General features: G+C 46.5%; 1 protein-coding gene across 1 annotated transcript; it reads right to left on the bottom strand.

The window, feature by feature from the left end:
- Positions 1-228: 228 nt before the first annotated feature.
- Positions 229-21,569, bottom strand: LOC141732472 (uncharacterized). The gene is made up of 31 exons (XM_074561517.1): positions 21,456-21,569; positions 21,142-21,234; positions 20,796-20,969; positions 19,855-20,010; positions 19,011-19,131; positions 18,406-18,606; positions 17,609-17,860; positions 17,314-17,505; positions 15,325-15,474; positions 15,080-15,183; positions 14,386-14,603; positions 12,524-12,744; positions 12,171-12,317; positions 11,401-11,565; positions 11,051-11,202; positions 10,666-10,834; positions 10,302-10,410; positions 9,598-9,743; positions 9,097-9,222; positions 8,502-8,681; positions 8,102-8,326; positions 7,452-7,578; positions 6,920-7,119; positions 4,859-5,004; positions 4,170-4,297; positions 3,168-3,300; positions 2,703-2,835; positions 2,061-2,213; positions 1,533-1,659; positions 1,146-1,357; positions 229-395 (listed from the first exon to the last, which is right to left on the bottom strand). The coding sequence occupies exons 1-31, from the start codon at positions 21,531-21,533 to the stop codon at positions 229-231; spliced, it is 4,905 nt and encodes a 1,634-aa protein (XP_074417618.1). The 5' UTR covers positions 21,534-21,569.
- Between the last annotated feature and the right edge of the window lie 34 nt (positions 21,570-21,603).

Here is a 21,603-nt window from a genome sequence, read left to right as displayed (position 1 = left end):
CTCTGTGCAGATCACAACAGAGCTGTTATACACTACACTGGAAGAGAGCTGGAATACTACTGGGGAACTCCTAGGTAATACCAAGAAACTCCCTGTGCAGCTAGAAACTCAGTGTACTGTAAAGCCGACAAGAAGTCCAGCATCGTAGACTGAGACAGTCGCTAAGTGCAATAGGACATGCTTCTGTACTATCAAGGTTTGAGCAACTTTGCTCCATGCAGGGGCGGTTTACCTGTCTTTAAGGAGGATGTACTCTGGTGGGATGTGTGGCTCGCCCAGGCTCCTCCATCGTGGCTTCCAGCTCTTCAGGGGGCTAATGACAGGCACAGCAGGCTGAAGCACTATAGCCAGGGTTGTCAGCACCACAATTAGGAAGCCCAGAACAAAGAGAACCGCTGGGGAAGCCAAGAGAGATGGCAAGAAGTGAGACACGCAGGAAGCAGTGTGCATCAATAGCACAGTCTCCCTTTTACACCTCACTAAACACTCCCTCCCACACAAAACCAACATTTAGCAACTTTCATATTCATTACACGAGCTCCTGCTTCTCCCTTTGCTGAGCTGGTGCATGCAGGCAAGGAGGCAAAATGTTTTCAGCACTGGTAGCTGAAGGTGACAGAACTGAGGATCATGCTTGCAAGCCACACTTTCATTTCTATTGCTTTACTGTCCTCTTGCTGATGGACAAGGGACTGGTATGTGCACAGCACTTACAGAGAGGTATGGCTTTGAGGGAAGACCTTAAATGCCCTTGTGTTTAGCCTTTAGTGAACTTTTAAATGATGCATTTAATTTCAGTTTAGTTTATCACGGAAACGCGCTGGCACTTTCTGCTTTCAAGCCAAGGAAAACAAAGCCCTCTACTACCTGAATTCCTCAAGCAGGGTGTGGGGAGAAACACAACTGCTCATTCCCTCTCTCTCCCCTTCAAGCTCCTATGCAGGCAGGTTCTTGGCTAGACAGCAGTGAACTTCGGGAAGGGGAGTTCCACAGGAGAAAGGGATTAAAGCTAACAACGCCAGTGGTTTGATGGCATTTTAAAAAAATAAATAACATTTTTTGTTTAAACATACACAAAGACAATACAAGAGAGATCATGGCTAAGCATCAAGGTTCAAGATAGGTATCAATTTTTTTGGCTGTACCTGTGATAGCAGCCCAATTAGGAGCTAAGTTCAGATCCTGTTGCTTCAAAACCCTATGTCTGGTCAGCTGGAACAGAGAAGAGGGATGGAAGGACACATCTCTGGGGTCACAGCCCACATTTGCTTCATTCACAGTGACAATCAGAAAGTGTTCCTGAATGGTCCTATCCCTGAAAACATACGTCCCAGACTCCAGGAAAACATGGGCAAACCTAAAGCAGAGAAGTAAGGAAAGCACAGCTTGATGGTTAAATACATGGACTTGAACACCCCAAACTTTGATGTTTTCACATACTGCTTCACTACCAAGGACGTACTGATTCTGCGAAAAGCTCACTCTCAAGTCCCGCCCATAACACATGCACTATTAATCACACCAGATATTACCAGGAGACGTTGAGGTGAGTCTCCTGGATGAGGTGGTCTAGCCTTCGGAAGGGTCCAAAATCCCAGCTTGGGTTGCTGTTATAGAGATGCTGCTTCTGATAAACAGGGTAATGGCTGGATGCACGATCTGGGAACAGTTCAGCACAGTGTCAGAAACTCAGACCCACTTCAGTTAGGGCAGCTGACACTGGTCTGGCAAAAAACTGTGTGACTGCATTTCTTTTACAGGGTCGTGCAGTGTCAACTCACTTAACTGAGGTATGCATTGCTGCCCAACAGAGACTTACGGTTTCTAACAGGGGAAAAATGTTATCTCTATTCTACAGAAGTCCAATCAAAAAGTAAAAAAACACCAGGTAAGTCACCGGCAGAGCCTAGACTAAAGTTCTGGAATCCCTTGAGGGCAAAACAGACAGGGAAGTGAAGCAATGCACTCACACATGCAGCACTACCAAACGTAGAGTCATTGCTCTGAACAGGTCTGGACACGTATATCTGCAAAGAGCACCCAGATCCAGCAACACTTACTGTGGGAATTGATGCTAAGCTGGAAAAGGATTGTGTCTCCTGCTTCCAAACATACTACTGGGTTAGGAATGAGGGGCAAGGCATGGATATCTTTGGAAGAAGTCCTCTGGACTCGATGACCTTTCTCTAGCAACTGATCTGATGAAAAATCTCCTGCCACCAGAAACAGAAAAAAACAGAATGAATTCTGCAAAATGAGCAGCATGTGAAAACACCTAAACTTTGGCAATAAAGAACAAAATCTTCTGTATCTGTGGGCAATTACAGCTTACAAGGACAAATTCTGCTCTCAGTCACACTGCCATAGATGAGGAGCAACTGGAAATCAGGAGCCAGCACACACTTGTCAATAGATTTGCCTCCAAACGGAGTTTCCTGTTAGTTCCTTGGAAGGTCAAAAATCATCCTACGATCTTTATTTGACCCGTTCCCAGGGAGCTAACTGTGCAGCCAGTGCAGGTCCCCACTGTTTACTCCCAGATAGGACAAGATGTCTCCCTACTTTCTAAATAGTTTGGAATGTCTGACAATAAATTCCCCCTGTGCCAACTTGCTGTCCACTTGCTGTGCCAACCTGAAAGGAAATGAATGGCTTTGGCTGGCTGGAACTTAGGTTCACTCTCAGGGGCTCTCAAGCCCTACCTGTCAGGAATGCATCCAGAGCCTCTGTGCTGGAGACAATGAAACCCAGCACTCCAGCAGGACTAAACAGAACCAAATGCACCCGCTGGCTTTTCTGCACGTGTTCGTCTGGGCCCAGAACGTTTGCCACTTCCTATTAAAAGCAGAGGGGAACACTGATCACTGATACAATCAACCCTGGACTCAGATCCTGCTTTGTGATCAACCTTACCTTCAGCTGTACAAGACTACGCTAGAGTGAGATTTTTTCCCCACCATTCGGGAACCATCATTTCTCAGTAATGCACCAACCTGATGCCTGATCAGTACCCTGGGTAATGAGACATATTGAGCATCACCTCCTTCTCTCTGCTCACAGCTTCACACCCTTCTGCAACCTCCGCCTCCAGGAGTCCCTAAATGTAACCTATAAGGGCTCTCTCCAGACTTGCACGCTGAGAAAGCTTTCCCCCACCCCATACTTACCCTCACTTCTCCATCATTCATCCTCAGAAGCAGCTCTCTATTGATGCCAAATCCCAAGGAGATCTGTGGGGCTCTCAGCAAACACAGCTGGTCACAGAGCTCCTCAGCAGAGACATACTGCTTGCAGTGACATCTATAAAGCAGGCAAAAAGTCTTGACCACTTATGATCCTGAGCAAACAGCTACAACATACTGATGGTCAGGCTAGCCCCAATATCTTACAATCTACACAATAAGTGGGTCTACTGTGTATCCATGGAAAACAGGATAGAGCAAACTCAACAGTCCATCTCATCCAGTAATGTGTCTGCTGTTCAATGCACATGAAAGGCCAAAATGTCATAACCCACTCTCTAACAAGCTTCTGTTGGTCTCTAATAGAGATCAACTTCAGTCTTGTAACAGGGCATTATACATCCCTCCCTGAAGTTCTGCTTTAAGAAAATGGTTGAAAGCAACAAAGTATAATTTTAACACACTTAGATTACTCTGCAATCCACGTCAGGAGGAGATTTTGCAATACAGAAGTTCATTGACAAAAAATAGCATCATATGACAAGAACTATCTTCAGTGTTTTAGTCAGCATTAAAAGGGGGGTGGGGAATGAGGACCAATTCCCTCAGTTCTGGTCTAAATGTGATAGAGTGATGATCCACTTTAGGGGAGTTGACCTGAGGTACATGGAAAAGGTCTACCTCGGAAAATGTCAGCTCTGTCCACCCTCACTTTGTCACTCAGTGTTCATTCTGGTGTCTCCAGCCAAGTACACAAACTCCCTAGGTAAGGTTAAAAACACAGGCATACTCTCCAGGTAGAGTAACAAGGCCAATGAATGAGGACTGAAGGCCAGTATCTTCACAGAAAGGAACTCCAGCAATGGAAAGTTTCTCAAAACCACCTCCCACAGCTCTATGCTAGAATGACCTCAATGCGATCAGTAACTCAGCCAGTCAGAACTAATTGTGAAGTGTTTCTTAAGGAGAGGCTGGGCTGAGACTTACATGCCCAGCTCTGCATTAATCTCTCCACCTGCAGGCCCACAAGACGGAGAGCAGTCATATCGCTCAGGAAAAACGCACTGGCGTGTAGACGCTAGACGGACCTCTCCAGGAGCACAGAGCTCATCCACCTGGAAGAACAACACTCATCCAAAAATATGAAACCAGACAAGCTCTAGCATTTCAATAGAGATACAGCACCCCTCAAATTCTCTTCCTCCCTCACCCACGCTGCTGACATTCAACGTAAAGGAAATCCAACAAGGGCTGTTAAAAGACAACTTGGAAAGCATGGAAGCAAGATCACAACGATTTCACTTCCCATCCAAATTCCTCAAAGCAGGTCTAATAAAGAACTCCATAGTAACAATACGGAGGCTTAAATTCCTGCATCTGTCATCTGAGACACTCGGCTGCTCCCCACTGCTGTAGCATGGAAGCACCTTTTGCCTCCAGCCCTTATGAATTTCACTTCACAAGGCTCTAGTAAGGAAAACCATGCCATTATCCTCCAAGGAAGGGTCAAGGGTCTCAAACAAAACAACTAAAGGACTTGCTTGTGTCTGCAGAAGCCCAGAGAACTGAGCTCAGATTGCACACACGTACACACCCTGAGAGAGGGCCTAAAGCACTCAAGTACTTTCCTTCTCCTGTGGGTCACGCAACAACTTTGTTTTGAAGCCAGACTTTACCTGAGGTCGGCAGTCCTGATCGCTGTTGCCATCAGGGTCTTTCTTGCCTCTCTCATCATAGTAAACGTAACCTGCCTGGCAGATACAGGAAGCATCCGACTGCTGGAAAGCCCGGTTCAGGCCACGGCAGGTACAGCTGGTAGCACCTTAGAGAAGAGGTTGGATTTAGAGTCGTAATCAGGGTAGGGAATACAGTTCACAAAAACTGTGCTCACCACAAAGGAGCAGCTCCTGTGCTGAATAATCTTTGATCAAATCACACTGCTCATTTTAGTGACACTCCTGGAGTCTGCTGCACCACTAGGCACAGCAGAGCTGAGCCAACAGGAAAGCCAGCTGGAGCCAGCCTGCCTTTTGCACCACCAACACAATCATTAGACCGTTTCCTGAAGTGTCCATTTAACAAGAGATGCAGAAAGGCCCAGCTGGTCATTTGCTGCGGCAGCATTTTGACAAGCACTCCATTAATTTGTACATTAAGGCACTGGACAGGGTAAGGACCCTGTCAATCAAGGTGGCCAAGCCCCTCTCTTGTGCCTCAACACTCTCAAATCCACTTGATTTAAAATGCTGGTACAGTACTGCACAGTACACTGAGTAAAGCATATGCACTCTCTGCTGTGCTTAGCTGCCTATACCTTCCACTTTTCTAGCCTTTTCCCACTTCATTTTGGCCCAGGCTGGACACAGTTACAGTGCCCAATTTTGGCTCAAAAGCACACCTACACTTAATGCAAGATACCTAATTCAGGGCAAAAGTACTCTTGGTGTAACTTCCCTGCTTTCAAAGCAATGATAGAACAAGAATTAGTAGGGCTGCTCATCTCTTCCTTCCTTTGAAGAAGATGAGATCAAATCCCTGCAGCTAACAGAGCGTAAGAGAACAAAAGACAGCTTTGAAAATGGAATCCTCCTTCTGTGTGGGACAGAGGAAGAGCAGCTGAGCATTGTTAGCACACACGTCATCATGAGGACCCCAGGGCTTGCGGTCCATCGTGAAACCATGTCTGGGAATCACATTTCTAGGTGATTCCCTTTTCAGTTTTTCTCTTAACTGAGGTGAAAGCTTCACTCACAAACAGCAACTCACCAGGCTGGGAAGAAGAAGAGCTGCCACAGGGGAAACAGGCAGCCTGAGCAGGAAGGTGATTGAAGGTGCCAGCAGGACAGGCCTGGCAATCCTCTACATGCTTTGCAAAGGTGCTGCTCCCATGGGTCCCCGGGGGACAGGGCAGAGGGGCAGATGCCAGAGGAGGGCAGTAATAGCCACTGGGGCAAGGCTTCTTGTGGTAACTCTCACTGCCTAGGGAAAGTGGTGGGCTACCTCAGACACAGACACTGCTTAAGGACCCAAGCAAGTGCTAAAAGATAGGCAGAGACTACTTATTTATTCCAGTTATGCATATACACACGCATCTATATATGTGTACAGACAAACAAACAAATATATATAAATATACATGTATCTATATATAAAGTTAATCAACACTCAGCATTTTTCAATTTGATTTCTTTATATTTAAATACAAATCTTGATTTTTTTGTCCCAGCTATTTCACTGGACAAATCCCGGGGGAAGACGGGGTAAGCGTGATCTCCTCCGTGCTATACAGCAGGAACTAACATGTCAGTGAACTTAACAGAGGATCCCAGCCAACAGAGGCTTTCGAATGCTTGCAAAGCTATTTCTCCTGCATCCTTACCCACCAGGCTGCAAGCAGCATCAGTGGCTGTCACACAGCAAACTTCAAACCCTTCTACCCTTCTCGTAGAATAACTACAGGCTCCCTCAGCTAAGTCATAAAATTAGAGAAAAGAGGGCTCACAAGGGCCTGAGAGGTCATCCCTAAGAGACAGGACACCAATATCCAAACCGTTTTCGACCCATTTCTTTAAACTCTCATAAAAATCTACCACAACAAATGCTCAACAAAATAATGTGACAGCCCACACCAGGGATTTGTAACCATAGAGGACTGAGACCTTTTCCCACGTAAAACTTTCTGGTTACAATTTAAGCTGCTATTTCTTGCCCCACTCCTCCATGGTAGCTCCACTCACCTTGTGGGCAGATGAAGCCTGCTGGGCAGGGCTGACAGGGGGCCGTGATGAGAGAGTCACTACGATAGGTGCCTGCCTCGCAGATTCTGCAGAATTTCTCAAATGAATCCCTTGGACCAGGCAAGTTGAGGGCCATATACCCTCCTTCGCAAGGCAGGGGATGTGCACTGCCTAGGGGACAGTAGTAGGGAAACACACACCTGGAAAGCAAAACAAGGCAGGAAGAGGAAAGAAAGTCTCTGAAAATGTTATGATTCCTGGATTCAATGACCAGTGCAAAACGAGGGCAAAATTAAAAATGGTTCTCATCTGGTTCCAGGCTCAAGCTAACTAATAGAAATCATAAATCACCCTCTTAAGTCTTAGCAGTCACCAAATCCATAACTGTAATTGCAAAGATACCTTTGCTTTTGCACAATGCACAAAGATGGTGGTTGAAGCCTTAACTCAGGTTTTATCACAGGCACGTTTCACAATAATCAGAGTTCTTAGAAACTTAAAGCTGGCTGCCCCAAGCATGGTAGGTACTCACAGCTGCTCAGGGCTATTGTATGTCGACGATCCTTCAGGACAGTAATACCCAGCAGGGCACACAGAAGGCACGGCTGTGTGAGCACCACAGTATAGGCCAGGCCTGCAAGGCTTTGGATTTACTGAACCTGATGAAAAAAGGGGAAACAGTGAGTGATTATGTGACATTCCCAGAACAGGAGAGTATGAGTTGGGGAGACAGTGAGCAAGGGGCCTTTTATTAAGTATGACTGTCCATAAACACTGCACTTTTCCTGTTGCTCGCAAAAGGGCACAGATCTGTTGGGAACCAGTTTGCTGTTAAGCATGAAATGCTAACACCTTAATGCCTAGCCCTGGATGGTGAAAGGTATGTGCTCCTTTTCTAGGCCCAGACCAGTTCCTTTGGGAACCTCAGCTAAATGAGAACAGGGAGGGAGGGCTGAGAAACAGGAGATGGGAATTCAAAGGCCAAAACCCAGGAAAAGGATTCAGGGTAATAACGCCACTTCTAAAGCCACTCCATCAGTGACCATGTCCTAGGAGGCCTGCTGCACAAATGGGACTACAGTCGCTGCTAAATGCTATGGCTGTGCCTGCTGCGCACCGTTCAGCCATCTAGATGCAGAAATGGCTGCAAATAAAGAAAACAAAGGAGCACGGTCATATCACCTGCTGGGCATTCATAGCCAGGTTTACAAGGTAGTCCTTGGGTGTTAGGCAGCCCTGTCTGTGCTGGATCCGGGCAATAGTATCCAGGTGAGCAGGGATCACATTCTTCCAATGATTTTGCACCAGGCTGGATCCTGGAAGTGCCAGCCGGACAAAGGAAAGCATCCCCTTTACCAGGGCACCAGTATCCAGGGGGGCACGGATAATCCTCAAACCTGGTCAAACCTGTTAGGAAGAGAAAGGAATGAAGAAAGGGAGGCTGAATGGCCAGGAGGGGCTTTAGAGAAGGGCTTCTAGCTTGCTGTGAACATGAATTACTTCTCCTTTTCCCCATCTCATCTTAGGAGTTTTGTAATCAGCTCTAGAAGTGGGAAAGGGCTGGCTTTAACCTGGCACTTACCTGATAAGGGGCAGCGATAGCCCGGAGGACATGGCTGGCAATCTGTCAGGCTCTGAGCTCCTGGGTGCTTGCGGTAAGTTTGCGGAGGGCATTTCTGAGGTGCCAGGAGACTACTGTGGTCGCTGCCATTACCTCCAAAGCAATAGTGTCCTGATGGACAGGGATAGGCCTCTGAATCCCCTAACAAGCAGAAAGTGAGGCTTTAAGGAGTCATCTTTTCATTGTAATTGGACCACCTTTCTTCTGTGTCCTCCCTGTGTCCTTCCTGAACTACTGCACCTATGTGTACAATCCACCTCCACAATCCAAGCCCCTCTTCTGACAGATGGCATACAGGGATATTTGGAGACTGATTCTGATCTCAGGCTTTCCATTTCCAATGCTTGCTGGAACAGCACATTATATTAACGGTGTGAAATGCCTCTTTTCTCTGCAGAGACTAGAACTCATCACCAGAAACAGCATGTCCTACTACAAGGACTGTTCCACAATGCAGCGTCTGCTATCAAAGCCTTACCAGACTCAGGGATACATACAACCCTCTTGAAAAGAAACTCACATTCCCTCCCCTCACTGTTCACCCCTGAATTCCAACCTGCTTTGCACCAGTGGCCCGGTGGACAGGGCAGACAGTCCTCTCTCTTCACAGCCCCTGGAACATCTCTAACAGTATTGTCAGGACATGGTACAGGTACCTCAGATCCCTCTGGGCAGTAGAAACCTACAGAAATGGATGGGAAAGAGATGAAAGTAAAATATGAAAGCCCTCTAATGGAAAAAATGACTCAGCTAGAGCCTCCTGTTGCTGTTGAACAAACATCTATGCAGCTGTTGGGATGCTGATGTCCATATAGAGAGCCAAATCAACAGCATTCAAACTTTTCTGGACCAGCAGCCTAGCACCATAAATTCAAGGCAGCCTTTTTGGTCAGACACACCTCTTTGTTCAAAAGATGTAAAAACAGAGGAAACCAGTAAGCAATGGCAACTTCAAAGAAGGGCTCACAACGTATTATGCAAGATAACAGATGCTCTCCAGTTAGTTAGAAGTAAGTCAATACTCTATACTTTAAAAACTAATGGAATTCTCACTTACCTGCAGGACACAGCCCTGCACACACCTGACCCCAGCGGCACCCAGCCAGGAAGCGCCAGGAAAAGCTGTGGCCCTGTGGAGTAGATTGAGAGCTCCCAGCAAGGCAGAAATATCCAGCAGCACACTTCCCCTCCAGCCGTCCATACCTGGAGCAGAGAGGACAGTAAGAGTTTACATACTACCTGCTGCTAAAGATTTGGTGCAGAAGCAGAGCAAGTATCGATTCAATGAACTCTGTGAAGTCTGCAGCAAAAAAATAACAACTTATGCTGATATGAGAGAGAAAATAGACCCATTTTCTCCACTTCAAAAAACATGCAGATTACTAGAGTGAGCCAGGCACTTTTGGGTTTAAATTCCATGAACACGGGCAAATAGCTTTAGATGAAATTGTGGAAGACTTTCCACTAGGCTGGACTTTCTGGATTACTTTCACGTTTTCACAAATGCTACCCATTATCTCTTTCAGATGCTTTTTGTATCATGACAATGATGTCGGACTGCTTTAAGATGCCTCCCAAAATTCACAGATCCATCACCTCTGTACCTCAAAGCTGTATCTAAGCTTGTATTTCTTTTCTATGAATGAGGGAGATGTGGAAGAGAAGATGGGGGGAACTTAGCAGTGACTTATCAGTACAAAACAAGGATGCCAAACTGCTTAAGACAAAGTGAAAAAATGCTAGATGGAAATGAATCATAACCTGCAGTAGTGACCAGGTAAGCAAGGCAAGCATTCCTTCTCATTCCAGAGACCAGTCATATTTGCAGGAGTGAAGGTGCCTTCAGGACACGTGAGAGGAACCCATGTGCCTGAAAGGGAGACGGCAGAGACGATAAAAATCCCTAGGAGACTGCTGTGATCTGAAAAGACTCTAGAACCATACCAGAGCATAACAAATGACTCCCAGAAAGAAAGGCGGCGACTATGCCACATTTGCTCATTGCCGCTTCCTCATCACCTGGCATGCAGGAAGACGCACATTAGGTTTGTACAACTCTGGGATCACAGTGAGGCAACACAACATCTGAATCCCTGGCATAGCTGGTCTGAAAGTTTCAGTGTACCTGCAGGACAGTAAGAATGTGGCGGGCAGCGCTTGGGGTCTCCTGCCACCAGCTCCTGGCAGTAGAATCCTCTCTGGCAGGGAACGCAGGAAGCAGAGCCTCCAGCCGGCTGGTATTCCCCAGCAGGGCACGGCGTCGGGTGGGCTGCCCCTGACTGGCAGAAGTGACCCTGCCAATGACAGAGAAGGAAGGGGATTACATGGAGATGGTGGCAAACTTAACGTCTGTGTAAAGGGTGAATCCCAGAACTACCAAAGCCTAGGGCAACATTCCGTGTGGATGTCATCAACATTTCAATTGCGCATGTGTGACCCTTTGCCACAAACACCTCCTGCCCAGAGCTGAGACCCACCTCCTTCACTGCCCAGCTGTCACTAAGCAATACCTTAGGGCAGAGGAATGCTGTGGGGCTGACAGAGCTGAAGTTTGCCGGGCAGTAAAACCCCTCAGTACAAGGTCCTGTTGGAGAACTCAAACCAACGCTAGCACAGAAATACCCAGGAAAGCAAGGCACACAGCTCTCTGGGGAGGTACCACCTGAGGAGGAAACCAAAAGTCAAGGCCAATGACAGGGGGAGATGAAAGCATACCCAGTACAGTTACAGCACCATCAGCACGTATTTCAATTGATAGCACATTGCCACCATCAGGCCACCCCCCCACCATGGCTGCCAGCAGTGAAATCCCCGATCACTGTGGGCCACAGGAGAAACCTGTGGGTGAAGTGCTACTCACCTGTGGCATTGTTCAGGGTCCCAACTGGGCAGGCAACTGGGAAATGAGTACCCTCTGGACAATAGTGCCCAAGTGGGCAGGGCCCATTGAGCGGGAACGCAGGTGTCTCATGTGGAATGGCATCAGTGGCTCCTCCTTCACAGTAGTACCCAGCTGAACACAGACCTGTCATGCAAGAACAGAGAGGGTGGCAATTGCCAGCCCACAGCACTATGGTCAGAAAAAGGCACCTCCTCAAATCCTCAAAAGTAGGAGAGGAGAGGGATCACCTTTGCTTTGCCTTCCCTCCTTCCCATCAATCTTTGGCCTCTATCACTTCCTTTCTTTACTTGCACTGACCTCATTTAGCATTTGCTCACCTTCTCACTTCTCTAACTGGTTCCCCATATTTTGTTTTCTGTGGAAAGAGTTCTGCCTCTCTTCTTTTCATGTGTCCAATCTGTGCATTTTGGCCCAGTGAAAATTACTCTGTGCTTAAATGGGAGGGGAAGGATTTATGAGGACAGAAAGAAGAGCAATAAAAGGGTTAAATGCAAAAAAAGAGGAAGTGGAAAAAGCTAAGGGAGACAAGAAAAGTAATGCAGTAACATAAAAGTAACATCCAAAACAAATGCTCCATTAAACGAATGAAACAGAGAAAAGAAATGACTGACAGGCACAGACATAGGGTAGAAAGGTACCCTCCAATAATCTTTACTCTGCTCACTGAGATATGTTTTCTACTACCCCGCATCCTTCAGCCCTGAATCTCTGTTATTAACCAAACTCACCATCAGGTTCCCAGTTAGCATCTCCTCTGCAGTACCTCCCCACAGGGCACAGCTTGCAGGCAGTGGGGGCCAATGCCCCCTCCAAGGTGTTCAGCGTCCCCTCGGGGCACGGCAGTGGGACAGCAGTCCGAACTGGACAATAGTAACCTGTACATTGAGAGAGGCGAATGAGACACTGCTCAAGAAACAACGGAGAAAGAGGTGGGAATGCTGAGCTTGCACTAACTAACGGCAAATTCCCCATTCCCTAGAAAGAACCACTGCTATGGCTGAGTCACAGAGTTGTGCAGGCACCCATCACACCTCTTCCCATTCCTGTGTTAGGGGTTTTGCTGCATACTTGTATTGCTCACCTCTGGGGCAGCTGAGTGGCTCGACAGTGGCAGCATTGCTGCAGGCCATGCCAGCTGGGCAAGGCAGGCAGACGCTTGCCCCAGGCACAGGGCTGAATGTGCCAGGCTCACAGGGCAGTTCCAGCCCAGTGCCCGCAGGACAGTAAAAGCCACTGGGACATCTGTATCCACGAATCCCATCAGAAGGGCAGGGAGCAGAGTTTCCTTCCAGGCAAACATACCTGTAGAGAGAGGATTCAGACCCAAAACAATGAACTCACAGCCCTGTTCAGAGGCAATAGGTAGGGGAGGCACTAATCAAGAACCAAGGGTCAGCACATTAAGAAACATCCCTTGAAAATGTGGTTTATGTCAGTTGTGCTAACAACTTCCCCCCTGCATCTGTAATTTAGTGCCCGCCTGAAAATCCTGGTAAAAGGCTTTTTTTCACTAAGCTGACTAGAAAGTGTTCTCATTCTGGAAAGAAAAGCCTTTGAAAATTAAAGATTTTTTACTTCAAAGCACAGGGCCCAAGCATTCAGTTCCTGCTGTCTTTGCTTAAGTCTCACTTTATCCCCAGTCTTCCTGTAGGCCTCTGCTTTAACACCATCATTGACTCTTCCCTTTACTACTTCCCTCCCACACCCTCACAACAAATAAAGATGAGGAAATATGAAAACTATTAGGGGTCATAAGAGCTAAGCAACAAGGAAATGAGAGCCATGATCCGAGCGTATGCTATAGACAAGGATTCAAAGGACATAGTTTCTGAAGAAGAAACAATTCCTAGTCCTTAAGGCAAATGACTAAGTGCAAAAGGAACAGCACTGAACAAAAGAACAGCAAAGCTGTTGGGTTTTTGCCTGGAAGCAAGATCTAGTTAGACTGAACAGCAGGCTATGAGAAGCGACGATGCTACACGGTAGAGGTGTTGAAAAGCAACCTGGGTAAAGCACAAATTGTACCCTGTTGGAAGGCAAGAACTTCACAGATTTTGGAAGTCGAGGGTCATTTATAATCATGTAATATTCATTACCACTCAGCCTAGAAAACCTTACAGCCAAGCTGTAACATCTTTCTAGGGACAAAGGAATTTTTGGGAAGGCCTGAAATTAGTCTGCAACGTGGCAAATTCCTCTTATTCCCAAGAAGCCTGTTTCCATGGCTAATTATTTTTAGTCATTCCAAATGTAGCCCTCACTTATATTCTGAGCTCAGCTTTGACTTCTAGACAAATTTCGTTATGATTTTTTCCATTAGATTCAAGAGCCATCTGCTATCAGAAATCTTTCCTCACAAAATCTCATTACGCTACAGTGAAACCAGTCCTAAGATTCTCTTTCACAGATAAAATAAACCGAGCTTCTGTAGTCTCTTGCTATGAGGTATACTCATGAAATGCACAAGTATTGCTAATGGCACTTTTCTGCTTGCCTTATTCAGGCTGGAACTGCTACCTTGTCCCTGGTTATTGCACCACCTTGTGGCAGAGAGATAAAACACAGAAGGAAAAAGATGCACAGGTCAAATTCTCAGCAAGTGCGGTTATGAGGCTAAATAAGGGATCTGTAATCCACTAAGCCTACGGTGAAAACAGTGAAAAAACATGTATAAGGCTGAAACAGAATGATAAGCAAACATAAAGGGGAAAGGAATGGCTCTGAAACTTCTACTGAGATCACTAGATGCTACATAGCTGACCCAAAGGTCTAAGAACAAAGTCTTTGAGGTTTTATTACTCTTGAGTACAAATATTTGCGCACAAAGCGTTCGACAACACATATTCAGGCCCAGTATCTTTCCGTTTGGATGTCCCTCTACTATAACCTATAGCAATCCTGCCAGCTGTATTTTTCCATTAACAAGAGACTGTCTCACCATACCCTGCATTACACAGCGGTGCCTGGGCCAGATCAGACAACCCTGCCCCACTGCAATACCGTCCGGCTGGGCAGGGCTGGCACTGTTCTTCTGCCTCCAGGCCCACTGTGGTAGAAAAGGATCCAGGAGGACAGGGCACAGGATACCCTGTACCACTGGGGCAGAAATGCCCGGCAGGACAGATGTCATTACCAGGCAGACCAAGGCTGGAAGATTCCACCTGTATCAGAAAAATACAGAGAGAAAGTGTTATCAAAAGAAGATTTATCACAACGTACTACAGAGGCAGGGTCTGGAAAGGGCACATAGGAGCTGAGTCCTACAAGTTTGCTGCCAGTGAAACTAAACAAAGACCATGGCTGGCACAAAAAAAGGTACTGGCTGCTGAGACGTGGCTATCCTATCCCTGATGCCACCTTCTGGAGGCGATATTAGACAGCACACTCCAGTGCAATCTACAGAAACGGAGGTCTGGCCAGAATTTATTAGTAGGCAGCAACATACTCCATCAGACATTAAGAGCAGCATATCACTACGTCTGAGAAGCCCTCAAGGGCAGCAGTAAAAGGCACGAGCAACCCCATACAGAGCAGTCATGCCTGGAAAACATTACATCAGAAGCTGCAAGATTGTGACAGTCCAGTCCTTGTGCCCCAGTCACTGCATATACTGTGCTGCTGCCTGGCACTCACTCACCCTGTGTTTAAAGGGGGCTGGGCTCGTGGCTCCCTTGGCACAATGATAACCTGAATAGCAAAATCCAGAAGGCTGTGACAGACCTGCTGCTGAGCAATACATGCCTAAAATGAACAGAAAAGTGGTTTCAGTGTGAGGGCCTGCACAGAAGATCAGTGGAGTCAATAACATGAAGGTAGAAGTCATATTTTCCCCAGTCTTCCCATGTATGCCCCCTGGGTTTCTTGCACCAAGTCCCTACGTACCTGCTGGGCAGGGCTCACAGTCAGACTCACTAGTGGCACCGGTGCTGGGGCCAAAGGTACCCTTCGGACATGGATGCTCTGTACTGAAGTTGGTACCTGGCAGACAGAAGTACCCAGCAGGACACAGCTCAGGAGTATGTGCTCCAGCACCTAGGATACAAAGAACCACATCTTGCTTGGGAGACATTACAAGAGGTGACAGGCAATGTCGTTCTCTATCACCACAGTCAGCCTTCCTCCCCTATTAGTACAGCCAGACCCAGGACACAGGATTCATCATGTGTACTTCTGTTTAGTTGTTCACATTCCCATTGCAGTAATTGGAGAGAAACAGCATTTCCAGAGGAAATGCACTTCAGATGCAATTCATCTCATCCGAAAGCAGACATCTAAAATGAGAAAGATAAACTGCACCTTTGAAGTGCCTCTTTCTCTCTATTGACTACAGAGGGAGTACAGAAAGCTAGCTCAGATACAGATGTCTACAAAGGAGCTGCCTACAGTTTAATTAGAGTAATCCCATCTAGGGAGTTCAATCCCACCTGTGCAGCCGTATTTCTTGGGCGTTTCTGTTGCATGCATGAGCTGCTACACGTAAGTATCTTCTCTACTTGTATTTTCCTGGGCATGGAGTTTCTTTCCCCAGACAGGAGAAAGATTTGGCTTCAGCCTACTTGTTCACCTACAACCTCGTATTCTTTGAAACCTGTTTTGACTTCCATTCTTAGCAGAAACTGATGCGCCTATCTGTCCAGTCCAATCCATATAATATTGACTTAGTAGAACCTTAAGCTATGGCATTCAAAAAACCCTTTTTTGTTCCACTGAGTCTAACAGGAAGACTTAGCGATATGGAATCCCTTTTTATCACAATACACAGCCCCCTCCAGACTCCTCACTTTTATTAGGCTGTTCACAGAAGAATCCTGCTGGCCAGAGGTCAAAAAAGTCCTTCCTCTCCTGTGACTGTTATGTCCCATTCTCACAGGGTATAGGAAAAGCAGATCCCCTGGGGCAGTAAAAGCTTGTGGACAGCAATGGGGAATAGAAGTAACTGAAGTCTGGCCAGGTGGGCAGCAGCAGTCTACAGAACATAGTGCTTCGGAATTGGATTTGCCCAGCCCCGCAACAACGAAAGCAAAGCCTTTCCTTTTCCCTTGCCAGATCAAAGACAATGGAAACCCTTATCCCCTGAAATCGTGACCTCCTCCATCACACACCTGTAACATATGTCAGAATGTACCTATTCTCTGAAGTTCAACCTCAGACAAAGAACATCTTATCACACAGGAAAGTCAGTTCTGAATTATAGGCCTGGGGGAAACACAGGCTTCCAACTAAAATGCTGAAGTGTGATTCTGAGGCTCTCAGTTGTGGTTCCAGCTCTGCTATAAACTCATGTTAGCTCAGTCAAGTCATTTCCTCCCTGTTGCTTCAGTCCCTCACCTGAGAAAGGAAAAGCCTCTTTGTTTCATGGAAGGTGATGGGTCAATCTGTTACTGTCAGTGTGACTGCAGATATATCAGTGTTGGGGGGAGCAAATAAACATCTTGTACAGACAGATGGTGAGAACCTCCGAGAAGGAGCAGCTGTCTCAGAGCAGAGACCCTGGATGCTCGCCAGTACCAAGCGCGTTTGCCAGGATATTTTGTTTCCCTGAGAGGCCAAAGACATATGAGACATGTAGAAAAGGTGGTTGAGTCAAGGAAGAAAGAAGGAATAATAGCAAGAATTGTTATGGGTGACCTGAGACTGCTACCAATAACCCAAAAGGAGTTCTGGAAGACAAATGATTCAGGGCATTTATACTTAGTGCCTTACATCCTGCAAAAACTGTCGCTAACCAAAGATGATGTGCCACACTTACTGAGTTTGTTCTTCCTGTATCTGCTAAGGAGAAGCTTGTAAGAAATAAAGCTGTAGTGGGTGTCTATCTTGACTTGCATCGTGTAACCTCCCCAGTTCCCAAATACACCAGCAGAGACTCACCCCTGCAGAAGTATCCAGCTGGGCAGAGCTGACAGTCTGTTGACCGCCATTTTCCACTGTCAGAGCTGAAGCTTCCAGGGCTGCATGGGACTGGGGATTCAGAGCCTTCAGGACAGTAGAAGCCAGGGGGGCAACGCTTATGATCTGGCTGTGTGGATCCAAGATCACAGAAATACCCAGCATAACATGTTCCTGCAAGTAAGAAAAGCTTCAGCATTAGGTTTAAGCAACCAGAGAACATAAAAAAGGCCAAACTAGGAGACAAAAAAAGACGTTAGATGCATGTAATACACACCAGAAACACTGGCCAGGCCTTCTCCTTGGCAGAACTTCCCCCCAGGGCAGGGCAGACAGGCATTACGGTAAACCATCCCAGACTGAGGTAAAAACGTGCCAGTGGGACATAGCTCTGGCTTGCTGCTACCTGGTGGGCAGTAATGACCTGCTGGGCAAAGGTTGCCTGTCTCATCGTTAACAGGATTGGGTATACGTGCCTTTGAAGTGCAGTAATACCCAGGCAAACAAGGACCGCTTGGGGACAAGAGTCCTAAAGAAAAGGAACATAAAGTCAAATAAGTCAGTGGCATTACAGAAATCACAGCTTCGACACTAAACAAACCAGACAAGCCTTGTCATCACAATGATTTCAGAGTCTACTGGCCTGTGACTAGCTCTCTTATAAGCTCAATCTACAGTCTCCGTCTTTACTTACACAACTGACTATCAGATAGCTAAAAGCCTACACAGCTTTCTAGATCACCTTTACAGAAGGGGCTGATCAGTACCTCTCTTTCCACTAAGAGACAACCAAGAACAAATGAGTCCTAGAATCCAAGCTGCTTGGCTTTTGGTTTCATAATCTTTGCTAGAACAAAAATGCCTTAATTTGCCTCTTTAATTAAAGTTACAGAAGATAGTTTGTAAAAATCTTTAAAATAATCACAAAGAATCTCTACTCACGGAGTCCCTGAGACCACTTTAAAAGTCATACAAACTGCATACAGAAGAACACTTCAGCCATTGGTGGAACTTTTTGACCCTCCTAGATAGAAAACAGCCTAGTACTGTATTTAATCCACACGTGATTCCTACCTGCACTGCCACAAAATGTGCCTCCAGGACAAGGCTTGCACTCCCTGGGATCTCCCAGTCCAGTTTGGTTACTGTAGGTGCCCTCGGGGCACGGGTACTGACTGGCAGCTTTTGTTCCTGACAAGCAGTAATATCCTGCTGGACATTCTGTTGGTTTGACCACACCTTGGGAGAAGTTCTGTTGGAGATCACCTGTGTGGTCTTCCAGAGTACAGAACCTATCAAAAAAACCACAAAATCTTGCTTCAGCCCATGCTCTCCCTCTGCTCCAACAGAGACTAAGAAACACTTTCTGCATGACAGTGACAGTCTAAGACCACACAATAAAAAGAAAGTTAATTATTTGAAAGAAAACAAATGGCGAGCTGAGATGCAACCTGTCAGGGCCTTTTTGTCCATCCCAGCAGACAGACATACCAGGATGGATTTTCTACGATACACAGGTTGCAATACAGAAAATGACACAATAAAGGGAATGGTGATACGAAAACAGAAACAAGAAAACCAGCCTTGTATAGCCAAGGATACAACAGACAGAGCAGCCTAAGGCAGAGGGAAATGCACATGCTAATTCCGAAGAAAAGCATCAAGAGGAAGCCACTTACATTCCTGCTGGGCATATTTCACATTGGCTTTTACCAGCCTGGTCCTGATACTTTCCAGAGGGACATGGTATGGGCTCTGGGCTGCCAGTGGGGCAGTAGTGACCCACAGGACACAAATAGTCTATGAGCGAAAAAAGAAATATAGTTCTACCATCACTGCTCTGCTTACGTCCTGAACAGCTGCCATTAGAGGAAGCATCACCACAAACCTAGAACTAGAAGATGTAGTAAGATATAAAGAACAAAAAAATACCCTGGTTTTGTTAAAAGCATTGCTAAACACAGATTTGAGCAGTGGAGGCCCATGTACTGCACTCTGAACACCAAGTTCACATACCACTGAACTAGGCTTTTAAACGAACGGCCATGCAGATGTGTTGCCCTTAACACCTTTCAGAAAGCTGAAGGGGCTGCAGTCTCTCTGCACTGTCACATGGTTCACTGTTTTCCCTTACTGAGAGCCACCTGCGTGTTTCTAGAACATCAGGATTTGAGTTACACTTATCCTTACATCACCCTTACGAAAGGGAGAATAGACAATTGCATATAACCGCTCTCTCACTAGCTCTCTCAAAGGTGAAAATATCACAAGGAATAAACTCCTCTTGAGGTATTTTTTCAGCTTGTTTTTTGCCTCGGTAAGATCCCCTATTTTTCCTACTATATTTACAAATGATTACCCACTACTTAACCTGTGTTACTTGGAGAAATTTTTGGAAAACGTTTTTTAATCTAAATAGCAAGCCATTTCTAAACGTAAGTTAAAACAGTAAGTAAAGGCAGACTTCAACATCATCTTGCCACTGCAACTCCTTTAGGTAAAGAAAGAACCCTCAATTCCTACCTGAATGCTGGCCTGACACGGAGCCCTCTGGGCAAAACCATCCTTCTTTACACAAGCCCTCCGGGGAGCTCTGACCACCCTGAGAACAGAACCACCCTGGGAAGCAGGCCTGGCAATCCTGTGCTGACTGGCCACCACGATGAGCCAAAAACGAGCCTGAAAATAAAAAGCCACCAAAAGCACATTCTTGCATCATGCTAGATCCTGCTGGAAGTGGCTATGGAGAGAAGCACAAGCTGCTCACGCAATAACTTTCTAGCTACACTAGCCCCAGCTTTTGCAGAAGATGACAAAAGGATGCTGGCTAGGGAGGAATTCAAAGGGAGAACAGTCACCAGACTTCCTTAGGAGAGTAGATGACAGTCCTCCTATAAGAAGGGTGTGAGAGACATTGGTCCCGAGTGCTGGCTGAAGTGAATTCCCATGTATTTCTGGTCTGGACTGAGCAGTGCAATCACTTGCTTAATGTAACTATAGATTTAACCCAGGAAAGAAACAAACATTTCACAATCTTTCTTATTCAACTTAATCCTTTGTCTCATTAATGGTGATGTTAAAGGACAGCTCTCACTGTGCAAGGAGGGTGGCAGAGGCTCTTATCTGTGCTTGGCTTAATGACCTCTCCTTCAGGAGGGCTCTGCAAAGAGCTTCCCCCTGACCGTTGCACAGCAGCACCTAGGCCACAGAGAGAAGCTCCAGAGGCAGTTTTGCAATTACTGTTTGAATGCACATTTAGGACTGACGTTTACAATACAACAGCACTGGATCAGAGGCTAAGCTTTCCTGTCGATAGCAGCTGTCCCTTGGGGAAACATATGGGCATGCTTCAGCACAAAGTAACAAAGGGCTACAGAACAATGGCATGGACTCAGACAAGCTCAGCAGCTCACTGGGCACTGGGAAGAGAAATGATAGCATGCAGCAGCTGCCATCAAACCTACCTGGGGGACATGGAGATGGAGAAGAACTCCCTGCAGGACAGAAGTGGCCTCGAGGACAAATGTTCCCCACTGCTCCATCCATGGGGTTTGGCAGTGTGGAGCCCCCCGTGCAGTAGAAGCCAGCCTCACAAGGACCTGATGGAGCTGAGAGCTCTGCACTTGCACAGTACAAACCTGATGCAGCAGGCAGAAGCAAGGACATCCTTTAAGAGGCGCCAGAACCAAACAGTCACAGCGCAAGACTGTGATTGCGTACTGATCTTTGCAAAAGGGAGAAGAGTACAAATGTATTAAAAACCCTACCCAAACCAAAAAACTTGTGCAGGAAGAAAGAGTCTTCTCCTACCTGGAGTGCAGGGCAGAGGAAGAAATGAACCTGCAGGACAAAAGGTTCCTGCTTGGCACAGCCCAACAGACCCAGAAGCTGGAGCTGCCACGCCTGCTAATGGAAAAGACACAGACTGAGTTGAAACATAAAAATTGCAAGCACCCTATCTTATCTGAAGAGCTCAGGAAAAACAAAACTAGGGCACTGAATTAAAGAAAGTAAAAAGGGAAAGTAAGCCACCCTGAACCTGGCTGGGTCCTTTAGGTGATGACTCTGTAATACCACCCTCCTCAATAATAATCATCACCATGCTTTATTGCTCCCCTTCATACCAGAGTGATTGCCAGGAAAGACTGGTCTGCTTGATATGGATCCAGGCGGACAAAACCATCCAGGCATGCACAGTCCATCTGGTCTTGCTAGGCCCGGCTTGGAACAGACCCTTCCAGGGGGACACAGCTGGCACTTAGAAGCATCCCA

The sequence above is a fragment of the Larus michahellis genome, chromosome 17 (assembly GCF_964199755.1).
Source record: "Larus michahellis chromosome 17, bLarMic1.1, whole genome shotgun sequence".
Taxonomy (NCBI): domain Eukaryota; kingdom Metazoa; phylum Chordata; class Aves; order Charadriiformes; family Laridae; genus Larus; species Larus michahellis.
The sequence above is the reverse complement of the archived record's forward strand: the minus strand, read 5'-3'. Positions and strand labels throughout refer to the sequence as shown.

What these genes read in the sequence shown, in the direction of transcription:
- LOC141732472 (XM_074561517.1), bottom strand. Translation starts at nt 21,533, where the DNA reads ATGGACTGTGCATGCCTGGATGGTTTTGTCCGCCTGGATCCATATCAA. An exon ending in GACCCTGAACAATGCCACAG is followed by an intron (nt 11,203 to 11,400) that starts GTGAGTAGCACT and finishes TTTCCTCCTCAG; the next exon opens with GTGGTACCTCCCCAGAGAGC. An exon ending in CTATCGCTGCCCCTTATCAG is followed by an intron (nt 8,327 to 8,501) that starts GTAAGTGCCAGG and finishes TCTTCCTAACAG; the next exon opens with GTTTGACCAGGTTTGAGGAT.